The sequence below is a fragment of the Dermochelys coriacea genome, chromosome 6 (assembly GCF_009764565.3).
Source record: "Dermochelys coriacea isolate rDerCor1 chromosome 6, rDerCor1.pri.v4, whole genome shotgun sequence".
Classification (NCBI taxonomy): domain Eukaryota; kingdom Metazoa; phylum Chordata; order Testudines; family Dermochelyidae; genus Dermochelys; species Dermochelys coriacea.
In genome coordinates this window covers 55,469,937-55,482,397 of record NC_050073.1, presented here as the reverse complement: position 1 = coordinate 55,482,397, position 12,461 = coordinate 55,469,937, and the positions used below count along the sequence as shown (strand labels likewise).

General features: G+C 45.0%; 1 protein-coding gene across 2 annotated transcripts in view; it reads right to left on the bottom strand.

Annotated features, from left to right (window-relative positions):
• C6H11orf49 (chromosome 6 C11orf49 homolog) overlaps window positions 1–12,461 on the bottom strand; it is a 150,789-nt gene that overhangs the window by 94,207 nt on the left and 44,121 nt on the right. The window contains exon 1 of one of the 2 annotated variants that reach the window (XM_043515804.1): window positions 6,719–6,878. The exons of the other annotated variant lie outside the window; for it this stretch is intronic. Within the exon in view, the coding sequence (XP_043371739.1) occupies window positions 6,719–6,830 (112 nt within the window). The 5' untranslated portion in view covers window positions 6,831–6,878. Of the gene's footprint in view, window positions 1–6,718; window positions 6,879–12,461 lie in introns of those variants that run through there. 2 annotated transcript variants of the gene reach the window in all.

The window sequence follows — 12,461 nt, the reverse complement described above, 5'->3', positions numbered from 1 at the left end:
AATTAGCACGTGGACAACAGTTTTGACAGGCAGAGAGACAAGGTCAGATCTTGGAGATGCTGTGAAGGAAGAAGCAGCAAGTTTTAGACAGCCTGGAGACGTGAGTCAAAAGATCAGACCATGTCAAAGACAAAGCTGAGGTTAAGTACTTTGAGTAGGGCTCTACCAAATTCGTGGCCATGAAAAACATGTCACGGACTGTGAAATCTGGTCTTCTGTGTGCTTTTACACTTTACTATACTGATTTCATGGAGGAGACCAGTGTTTCTCAAACTGGGGGTCCTGACCCAAAAGGGAGTTACAGGGTGGGGGGGAAGGGGTTCACAAGGTTATTTTAAGGGGGTTGCAGTATTGCCACCCTTACTTCTGCGCTGCCTTCACAGCTGGACAGAGGGACAGCAGCGGTAATTAGCAAGTTGGGCGCCCAGCTCTGAAGGCAGCATCCCACCAGCAGCAGCACAGAAGTAAGGGTGGCAATACCGTACCATGTCATCCTTACTTCTGAACTGCTGTGGCAGTGGTTCTGCCTTCAGAGCTGGGCTCCCGGCTAGCAACTGCTGCTCTCAAGCTGCACAGCTATAATCTTGTGACCTCCCACCAACTCCTTTTTGGGTTAGGACCCTTACAATTACAACAGATTTAAATAGCTGAAATCATGAAATTTATTATTTTTAAAATCCTATGACCATGAAATTTACCAAAATGGACTGTGAATTTGGTAGGGCGCCAGCTTGGAGTACCAGGGTGGTGCTGATCATTTAACAGACAATAGTATTTAGGCTCAAAGAGAGGGGAAGTAACTTGCTGAAAGTCACAGAGGATGCCAGTGATAGAGCTGGGAATGGAACCCAGATCTTTCAGCACCAAATCATAGCTGTAAAGTCCTTTTTCCTTTCCCAGTGCTTTGTTGATGAATTAGGATGGCAGCCTGCATGGAAGATGACCCAGGCATGAATTTAATGAAGGATTTGAATGAAGAGGAGGCGGATAGAAAGGAGAGAAAAGAACACAATATATGAGAAGGATAATGTAATACTTAGAACAGAGGTTTACGTAGAGTGAGATGCAGAAGAAAGAAGAAATGAAATGAGATGCAGCCAATTTTGTAGAGCCTTGAAAAATCAGGATAAGAAGCTTGAACTTGATGTGGAAAAGAAGGCCTAGCTGCAAGTTGAGACAACTAGAAGCTCAGGAGCACACTGTGATGCCACTGGAGAACAGGCCAAGACCTGGCAACATGTCCTGGCATAACTGGAATGCAAAGACTCAGGCATGAATTCAGTGCACTCTGATTTTATGGTAGTACACTGGATTATTATTACTACTCCTCAGTCCCAGTAAGTCAGCTCACGAGTCACCAGTATTCTCAGCACAGGACGGATCTAAAGTCAGCAGGTAGAAAAGCATGATAACTATGCAAGCAGTAACATGACAAGGCATGGGTGCATATGTCAGAACATCAGCACACCTAGGTATTACATCTGTGCTACTCAGTTGGCTGACAGAATATTTCTCTCATCCCTCTCTTCTAGAGGTATGTTATCAGTTTTATAAAATGGGAGTATTCTGCCCAATGAGCTCAAACCTGTGTGGTCATCCTGGATCCCAGCATGGAACTTCGCTACGGTTAAGATGGCTCTTTTTTAACTAGCCCATTTTATAAATATATATATTTTCTCATGGGAAATGTTTGCTTTGGCCTCAAGGAAAGCAGTCTTATCAGCTGCAGAGCTTGCCAAGCCAATCTGCAGCAGTCCCATCAGTGAAGTGCAGAGCCCTCAGACCACCATCAGATCTGAGGGAAACCAATATGACACTCTTTGCCTACAGTCACATGTGGGATCCACTTGATCCACTCCCAACCCTGAAGGCTGGCTGCATGTTGACCCTGGCCCATCTGAAATAAATTCAGAGGACCCATGAGTGGCATGAAATCAAAGCCAGGATCAGCTATAAGAAAATGATTTTTGACAGCAGCTGCAGACCATTCTTCACACCACATTTATGTTACAAAGCAAGTTGGCCCACAATAGGTGACTTGTTGACAAACATGCTCTTTAGTACCCAAAGAGGTCTGCATATAGTGATAGACTCAAGTTTGCTCTGATCTTTTCAACCTTTCTGGCTGTAGCTTGCTCATGACAGATGTGTGGAGGAGTGACGTTGATTAACACAGGGAACTACGAGACTGATGTGGGTTGATTCATCCCAGTTACAATGTGCATAGTTGAGTCAACCAACTTGACATGAGATGAATGGGAGTCAGACAGGGGCATTGTATTTTGTTGCAGAGTAACAAAGGGATACTCCAGAAGATCAGAAAGTTTTAGCATTTGTTCAATGTCAGCCAATTTGCTTAGAAAGTACAGTTTTCCTCAGGCGGCTAAGATACACTGAGACCTGTATCTAGGGTTGCTCTAAGGAAAACCAGGTGGAATTTGTGTTTCAAGCGATGTACATTAAGATATTACGTTCTTGGGCTGCTCTGCCATTGTAAAGATGGAACACATTCAAAACTGTCTTGGTCATGCTTGGTTGTAAAATGTCACTGACTACAGTGTTTGGCCATCTTAATCAAGTCAGCATTTAGACAGTCATCAAGTTCTGGGAATGACCAAGTTTGGACACCTAAATGTCATAGAATCATAGAATCATAGAATATCAGGGTTGGAAGGGACCCCAGAAGGTCATCTAGTCCAACCCCCTGCTCAAAGCAGGACCAAGTCCCAGTTAAATCATCCTAGCCAGGGCTTTGTCAAGCCTGACCTTAAAAACCTCTAAGGAAGGAGATTCTACCACCTCCCTAGGTAACGCATTCCAGTGTTTCACCACCCTCTTAGTGAAAAAGTTTTTCCTAATATCCAATCTAAACCTCCCCCATTGCAACTTGAGACCATTACTCCTCGTTCTGTCATCTGCTACCATTGAGAACAGTCTAGAGCCATCCTCTTTGAAACCCCCTTTCAGGTAGTTGAAAGCAGCTATCAAATCCCCCCTCATTCTTCTCTTCTGCAGACTAAACAATCCCAGCTCCCTCAGCCTCTCCTCGTAAGTCATGTGCTCTAGACCCCTAATCATTTTTGTTGCCCTTCGCTGTACTCTTTCCAATTTATCCACATCCTTCTTGTAGTGTGGGGCCCAAAACTGGACACAGTACTCCAGATGAGGCCTCACCAGTGTCGAATAGAGGGGAACGATCACGTCCCTCGATCTGCTCGCTATGCCCCGACTTATACATCCCAAAATGCCATTGGCCTTCTTGGCAACAAGGGCACACTGCTGACTCATATCCAGCTTCTCGTCCACTGTCACCCCTAGGTCCTTTTCCGCAGAACTGCTGCCGAGCCATTCGGTCCCTAGTCTGTAGCGGTGCATTGGATTCTTCCATCCTAAGTGCAGGACCCTGCACTTATCCTTATTGAACCTCATTAGATTTCTTTTGGCCCAATCTTCCAATTTGTCTAGGTCCTTCTGTATCCTATCCCTCCCCTCCAGCGTATCTACCACTCCTCCCAGTTTAGTATCATCCGCAAATTTGCTGAGAGTGCAATCCACACCATCCTCCAGATCATTTATGAAGATATTGAACAAAACGGGCCCCAGGACCGACCCCTGGGGCACTCCACTTGACACCGGCTGCCAACTAGACATGGAGCCATTGATCACTACCCGTTGAGCCCGACAATCTAGCCAGCTTTCTACCCACCTTATAGTGCATTCATCCAGCCCATACTTCCTTAACTTGCTGACAAGAATGCTGTGGGAGACCGTGTCAAAAGCTTTGCTAAAGTCAAGAAACAATACATCCACTGCTTTCCCTTCATCCACAGAACCAGTAATCTCATCATAAAAGGCGATTAGATTAGTCAGGCATGACCTTCCCTTGGTGAATCCATGCTGACTGTTCCTGATCACTTTCCTCTCCTCTAAGTGCTTCAGGATTGATTCTTTGAGGACCTGCTCCATGATTTTTCCAGGGACTGAGGTGAGGCTGACCGGCCTGTAGTTCCCAGGATCCTCCTTCTTCCCTTTTTTAAAGATGGGCACTACATTAGCCTTTTTCCAGTCATCCGGGACTTCCCCCGTTCGCCACGAGTTTTCAAAGATAATGGCCAAGGGCTCTGCAATCACAGCCGCCAATTCCCTCAGCACTCTCGGATGCAATTCGTCCGGCCCCATGGACTTGTGCACGTCCAGCTTTTCTAAATAGTCCCTAACCACCTCTGTCCACATATGTCATCTGCATATGTGAAGTTGCAGGATTGGGTAAGCGGAAGGTCTTTTGCATACAGGCTGAAAAACATCAGTACAAGCATAGAGCCTCAGGTTAGACCATTGCTTTCTCTTTTCCACTGTATAACTCGATCTCCCATGCACACTCCTGTTGTGGAGGAGGTGGTCAATGACACTGACTACTCACGCTGGAAGTGCTCTTGACAATTGTGTAAGAGCCCAATATGCTCGAATGTGTCATATGCCTCTGTCAGGTCCAGAAATATAGCTCCCATCTTCAGGGTTTTTTGTTTTTTTTTTTTTTAAAACTGTTTTTGTTGACCGTTGTCAAAGCCAGCACTCTATCACAAGGTCCTCTAACCTCTCAAAAAGCCTGCTTGCTCGATGCTGAGTACTGACTCTTCAATGCATCTCCCCAGAAGTGGAATGAGATACTCCAGCACCTTGAATGGCACTGACAACAGGGATGTAGGTTGATAGCTTGCAACATTATGTGGGTCTTTCCCCAGTTTCAGGAGAGCAACAACTTTTGACATTTGCCACATCTTTGGAAGTTTCTCTTTGTTGAGCGCTCGTGTCAAGAACTGTGCCAGTCACTGATGCGCACAAGTCCCAAGGTGCTTCAAGAACTCTGGCAATATATTATTATAGCCAGCAGCCAGTGCTACTCTTAATATCACTCAGAATTTTGTCTAATTCTGTGGCTGTGAATGCCCTCGGTATGCTGTTAAGTGGTGTTTCTCCGATGGAATTGATGCCATTTGTCATGGACCTGTTGGCTGACATGCTTCTCATTTGGGCCCATTGACACATTCAACAGATGGCTGGCAGCTTGGTTTGACACAACAGGTGATCCATTCAGGGCAGGTACTTGCTGAGCTGCACCGAGATGATGAATCAAATTCCAGCATTTCTGGCTTGAGTAAGTGACATCGAGATTCCAAGTTCTCTCTTCCTATCTAGCAGCATCCAGTGACTTGATTAGGTGATCAACAATATCTGGATCATCTGAGGATTCATACTGACTGAGCAGTTTAGCACCAAGATATGACAGATTGAATGGTAGCCAGGGGTATGGAGGTGCAGGTGGCTTTGAAAATGGTTCCTCAGAATCAACTGAAAGCACATTGACTGGGATGATCCAGGATAGTATGGAGATGACACTTTTTTCTATAGCATCTGTGTACTTCTTTCAGTCTGCTTTAAGCTCCATCTTGGTTTGTTAAAGGAGCTAATGAGTGGGAATTGTAGAGCAATGTGGATAATGGAAGGTTTGTGTTGGCTGCATGGGAAGTCTTCCAGGACCAGACCTGATGCAGGTTAGGAGTGACCAAAGAAACTAGTCATCTGTTCTAGTTGTGGAATGAGGCTACCCAGGACTCAATAATCATTAATATACAAGAATGTCTACCCTTAGATAAGATCAAAGGCACTAGTGGAGAGAAATGGTTAGGCTCCACTGTGTTTTCAAATTCCTTCATATTGGGTAAGGAAGATGGTAGTAAAGAAATAACCAGTTATTGATGTTCGTGCTGATAAGCCAGGACAGACAGGATGATTGTACATATCTGTAAGTAGACCCCTTTCCCAGTCTGGTCTACACACACAGTCCGCTAGTATGAGACCACTTGTTCCCCTCCCTAAAAGGGTCTAGCTTTCTTAACCAAGACATCAAACACATAGACACCGTCTCTGTGGGTGCTCCAGGGCTAGAGCACCCACGGGGGAAAAAAATAGTGGGTCCTCAGCACCCAGCGGCAGCCCCACCAATCAGCTCCTCCCCTGCACCTCCCGCCAGCTGCAATCAGCTGTTCAGCGACATGCAGGAGGCACTGGGAGAGGAGGGGGTAGAGCTGGGACAGGAAAAGGGGGAGGAAGGGTTGGGTGCACTCAGAGGAGGGGGCAGAAAGAGGTGGGGCACGGTGGGGCTCTGGGGGAAATGGGCAAAGCACAGGTTGAGCCCCCCTTGGGAACTCAAAGTGGGCACCTCTGCATTGACAGTAAGGTAACAAAGCTTAGTTTCTCTCCAGGTTTAGCTGCTGCTAAGATTCCTCCCTTACTTCTCAGCCCACACCCTAGAGCAGGCGTAGTCAATACCCAGACTGAAGGCCAAATATGGACTGCCAGATGCTTTAGAATGGACCCTGAAATCTTACTTATTTTTTATTAATTATTATATTACAAATTTTCTTTGGACTCTGGACCATGACTATACCTTGACCAATATATTTGGATCTTGAAAAAAAATATTTGACTACCCCTGCCCTAGAGTCTCCTCCATGGGCCAATCCCCATTCCTTATATCCAGGTAAGTGAACAGTCAGAGCCCACTTAAGGGAATCAACACATCCTAGTAAACAAGGCTATTTCAAACCCAGTCATTTTTTCCTCAAGCAGCCAAGAAGAAGAGGTTTTGGTTTACTGAAAAGCAGCAAAACAGAAAACACTATCTATTCCTTTAGCTACATGAAGTACTTCTTCTCACCTCTACTGTGTGGTGTAGCCACCTGCATGTGTGCCCTGTGGAAGAAAAAAAAAAAAATAACTGCACTAACTCTATATCGGGGTGGGCAAACTTTTTGGCCCAAGGGCCACATCTGAGTATGGAAATTGTATGGCGGGCCATGAATGCTCACAAAATTGGGGGTTGGGGTGCGGAAGGGGATGAGGGATCCAGCTGGGGGTATGGGATTTAGGGTGGGGCCAGAAAAGAGGAGTTCATGGTGCAGGAGGAGGCTCCAGACTGGGGCAGGCGGTTGGAGTGTGGGGGTGTGGGCTCTGGGGAGGAGAGGTTGGGGATGCAGGAGGGTGCTCCAGGCTGAGACCGAGGGGTTCAGAGGACAGGAGGGGGATCAGGGGTAAGGCGAGGAGTTGGGGCACGGGAGGAGGGCAAGCTCTAGGGGGGCACTTACCTCAAGCAGCTCCCAGCAGCAGCAGGTCCCCCCTCCGGCTCCTACGCGGAGGTGCAGCCAGGCAGCTCTGGGCACTGCCCAATCTGCAGGCACCACCCCTGCAGCTCCCATTGCCCATGGTTCCTGGCCAATGGGAGCTGCGGGAGCAGCATGTAGAGCCCTCTGGCTGCCCCTATGTGTAGGAGACGGAGAAGGGACATATCACTGTTTCTGGGAGCTGCAGAGAGCGAGACAAGCTCCTGACCCTGCTCCCTGGCTGGAGCTGGGCAAGCCCCAGACCCCTCTCCCCAGCAGGAACTCGAGGGCCAGATGCAGCCCCTGGGCCATAGTTTGCCCACCCCCTGCTCTATATACTTCAAAACCACTGATTTCAGACACGGTAAGAAGCTCAAAGTTGCTTGGTCTCTCCCCCCCCCCCCCAAAAAAAAAAAAGCAGCCACCCTCATGGGAAGCAGGCAAATTAGCACATTAACTGAAGTTACCATGGATGCGATTCCTGATTTGTCTAGTTGCACCAGAAATTAAACTACAGCCCTCATTAGTTCACTCTAATATACTGTAAGCACTTGTGCTTCACACCAAAGTTTTGGTAGGGTAGATGGGTAATCCTTGCATTAGCAAAGCTGCCTTTTCCACCGCTGCAACGGGTGAACTGGGGAGAGGAGAGAAAAATAAACCCCAGGATCTTGGCTGGCTCCAGAAGTTGAGAAAGCCCTTTGCAGTGAGGACTTCAGCAGAGATCTGTGCATTTTCACTCCTTGTCCTTACATGCCCCACAGCAGCCAAACTGCAGAAAGGAGTCTCCTTAAGATGCCAGTACTGAGAATGATGCGTTTTGCAGTGCACTCACTACGCCTGTGGGATGGGCATAAGAGAGGAAGAAAAAGGGTTCAGGAGGACATGGTGATAACACAGCCAAAGCTCTCACAAAAGGCTGTGCTGGGAACTCCAGCACTCAGGTGCTGCTTTTCTGAACAGAAGCAGTTTTCAATGGGGCTTTGTCTTTTGTGTAATTACATTTCGGCATCCTGCCAGAGTTCAGAAACTTTCAAGCACTCTTTTCAAACCTTTAGCCTTCTAAATAAATTGTAAAAGTCCCGGGATGCCATGGTAACGTCCCAATAGAAATCTACCACACTGGTTACTCTCTGCCTGCTGGAAACAGGCAAAGCCAAAATGCACTAAGCAAAGAGAACCTCATGTCCTAGAGAAGTACAGAAGAGTTTGGCAGGTGGCCCCCCTTTGGTTACTAATATTAAGCACTGAATTAATTCACAGGGCCCCTCCCCTATCAAAAGGGAAGCATGGCAAAGGGACTGTGGCTCCCTGACTCAAAGAGCATTGCATTCATTTGCACCAAGAGCACAAAGCAAAGGCGGCGAGTTCTCTCTAAAGGGAAACTCCAGTGTAAGATGAAAGATTAATTGCTACACCTAATTTCAAAGCAGAGTAAATCATTAAAACAAACTTAAGAGTCAAATACAAAGAATCAGGCAGGAAGCTTCCATCTTGACGATTTGATGATGAAAAGTATGACAGAACTAGCTCTGCTAATAGCAAGCATTGGAATCTCGAGGTTTCAAAACTCAGGCATGTTCTGCCATTTAAAAAAATGTGTGCATGTAGTTAGCGACTGTTAATCATCCACACTGAGTGTTAAAATTACAGTGATTACCTTATGACAAACTCTGAAGCCTTCCAATTTGCAATGCTTTATAATGGCAAAGCTGGTCCTTTTCAGCCCTAGTTTTCATCACCAGACGGGGCTCCTGTGGAGACGTATCATTATGATGGCAGCTCCCATTGAGAGACAATATTCTTATTCACTGATGAAGATAGTGAAATTCTCTCTCTCTCTCACACACACACACACACACACACACACACAATTCTTATTTAAGGCCCCAATTCTATAGCTGTTAGTATTATATTTAGTTCTAATGATTTAAGTAGCCAATCACTGGAATGTTCATTTACTTACCTATCTGAAGAAAAGAGGTGGCATATTCACAACCACTCAGTAAAAAACTGCTGCATCAACTGCATTTTTTCCTTCAGCATCCCCCATGACTTAAAGACTATGAAATCAGCCTTAGGAAAAACAAAAAAACAATGAGTAGTACCTGTGGCACCTTAGAGACTAACAAATTTATTTGAGCACAAGCTTTCATGAGCTAAAACCCACTTCACCAGGTGCATGGAGTGGAAAATACAGTAAGATATATAACAGTACATGAAAAGACAGGAGTTGCCTTACCAAGTGTGGGGGGGTACAGACAATTCAATTAAAGTGGGCTATTATCAACAGGACGAAAAATCACTTTTGTAATGGTAATCAGGGTGGCTCATTTCAAATAGTTGACAAGAAGGTGTGAGTAACAGTAAGGGGTAATTAGCATGGGGAAATTAGTTTTTAGTTCTTGTAGTGACCCATCCACTCCCAATCTTTATTCAGGCCTAATTTGATGGTGTCCAGTTTGCAAATTAATTCCAGTTCTGCAGTTTCTCATTGGAATCTGTTTTTGAAGTTTTTTTTTGTTGAAGAATTGCCACTTTTAAGTCGGTTATTGAGTGTCCAGGGAGGTTGAAATGTTCTCCGACTGGTTTTTGAATGTTATAATTCTTGACGTCTGATTTGTGTCCATTTATTCTTTTGTGTAGAGACTGTCCAGTTTGGCCAATGTACATGGCAGAGGGGCATTGCTGGCACATGATGGCATATATCCCACTGGTAGATGCGCAGGGGGCTTGTTCACCTGCCCATCTACCAGTGGGATATATGCCATCATGTGCCAGCAATGCCCCTCTGCCATGTACATTGGCCAAACTGGACAGTCTCTACGTAAAAGAATAAATGGACACAAATCAGACGTCAAGAATTATAACATTCAAAAACCAGACGGAGAACACTTCAATCTCTCTGGTCACACGATTACAGACCTGAGAATGGCTATCCTTCAACAAAAAAAACTTCAAAAACAGACTCCAATGAGAGACTGCTCAATTGGAATTAATTTGCAAACTGGATACAATTAACTTAGGCTTGAATAGAGACTGGGAGTGGATGGGTCATTACATAAAGTAAAACTATTTCCCCATGTTATTTCTCTCCCCACCCCACCCCCACTGTTCCTCAGACGTTCTTGTTAACTGCTGGAAATGGCCCACCTTGATTATCACCACAAAAGGTTTTCCTCCTTCCCCCCCTCCTTCCTGCTGGTAATAGCTCATTTTAAGGGATCACTCTCCTTACAGTGTGTATGATAAAACCCACTGTTTCATGTTCTCTGTGTGTGTATATAAGTCTCCCCACTGTATTTTCCACTGAATGCATCCGATGAAGTGAGCTGTAGCTCATGAAAGCTTATGCTCAAATAAATGTGTTAGTCTCTAAGGTGCCACAAGTACTCCTTTTCTTTATCCTAGGTCAGTAATTTAACACCCTGGGCTCTCAAATCAAAGCTTGCAATGACCTTGCTGTGTTGAATTATTAGCCCAGGGTAAGAAAAAACCTCTGAAACAACAGAAGCCTTTTGATCAGAGCACCATACTGTAGCTCGCTGTAACTCAAGCTGGCCATTCTTATATAGCAGGAATTAAGGACTCCCCCCCCCCCCCCCGACCAGGCAGGACCCTATTAAAGGACAATAGCTGTCTGAAAAAGGATAAGCAAGCTGATATGGATATAATAGGCCACATACGGGGGACCCTTTTTACTCTGAAATAAAGCTTCTTCTAAGAGTTATTAGCTGGGAAATCCAGTATTCAGGGAGATGGGAGGGGGGTATAATAGAAAAGGGTGAGTAGCCATGCAGAAATGTTTGAAGGTGCTTAAGGAAAAGGGAAGGGAGCTTCACAATAAGCATCAATCATTAAACACTAGTACTTTCAGACTGATCAGGTGCAATTCCAGGCCAGGTGGTAATTTAGCGACAGACCAGAAGGGACTGCCGACAGGATTTTAAAAAAATTTTAAAAGAAAAAGTAGTAGTAAGTAGCAAAGAATTGAAACTCAGTGGTAAATCACCATTAGAGAGGGGGGGCTGCTTGGTACTGGTGCAGACAGTTTATGGTGGACACTGCAATTTACTCCCCAACTTTCCCCACGATAATTTATACTCTCCTTACTCCTCCCCAAAAAACATCAGGCTAATAAAAATTTGCCATTGTACTGCAAACAGTGGAGGCTTCTAACCCTGACCTACCAGGTATGTGATGCTTTGTTGAATATACAGGTATGATTGGGCACACTAGAAAGAGAAGACCTTTTCTGCTTCAGCTGTTCCGTGACTTTCACTGTGTGTGGATACTTTTGTGGTTGAGGCACAGGATTGAGAGTTGGGAGGTCCAAGTCCTTGGTGCACAACTTTAGACAAGTCAGCCTTTGTACCTCAGTTTTTTCATCTATAAAATGAAGAGGAGACTTCCTGGCCTTGCAGAGAGTTATGAGGATGTGTTTGCAACGTACTCGATCTATAATGGTGAATTCCATAAAAATGTCTATTAAAGAAAAATAAACATTACAGAATGGCTTTCTGTTTCCCTTCAGGTCAGGTGACCCAGGGAGCGAACTCCTCCTCCCTGCATAGCATCTCCTGCTGTTCTCTGACCTAGCCTGTGAAATTCCCAGTGAGCCAAAAATAGTTCACCATTGGTAAAATGCCACCATGATGTTATTTCAAAATATAAAAAACTTTCAAAATTGAATGAATTAATCATTGGTACTGAACACTAGATTTCATCTAGAAAAGCCCAGGAAACCAAGTTCTCTCTTTTCTGTTTTTTGACTATATCACAGTAACAAAATGATAGATTTCTTGGACTCTGGTGAACACATCTATTTTTAGGGTGCATTAATTCATGAATCCTTTGTCTTGATGCACTTCAAATTTGGAAGAAAAAATTCTACCCTGGCCCCAGACATCACTTATTAATTTTTTGGCATATGACGTGTGGCTTTTAGAAAGGAGAGGTGGTACAAAAATTGGGCCTATCACAGAAACTCAATGGCACCTTTTTAGGAAGTGGCTATTGTTATGCCATAATACAATACAGCCAATTAGGTTCAAACAATACACCCAGACACTGCTGCACATTGGATAACATCAATTGGGAAGAGATTGCTGTGCAACAGAAGGAAAGAAAGAAACAACTTACAGGAACTCCAGCTTTTAGATTCTGAGATACTAGGGCATTTCTCAGACTACTTATTCCTTTCCCTTCCTGCATTACAATCTGCCCTAAATCTGTAGCTGTCCTTCATTAGTCTGCATTGTACACACTAGTCAGAGGAGTGCTACAAAGAATAGAGTTTGG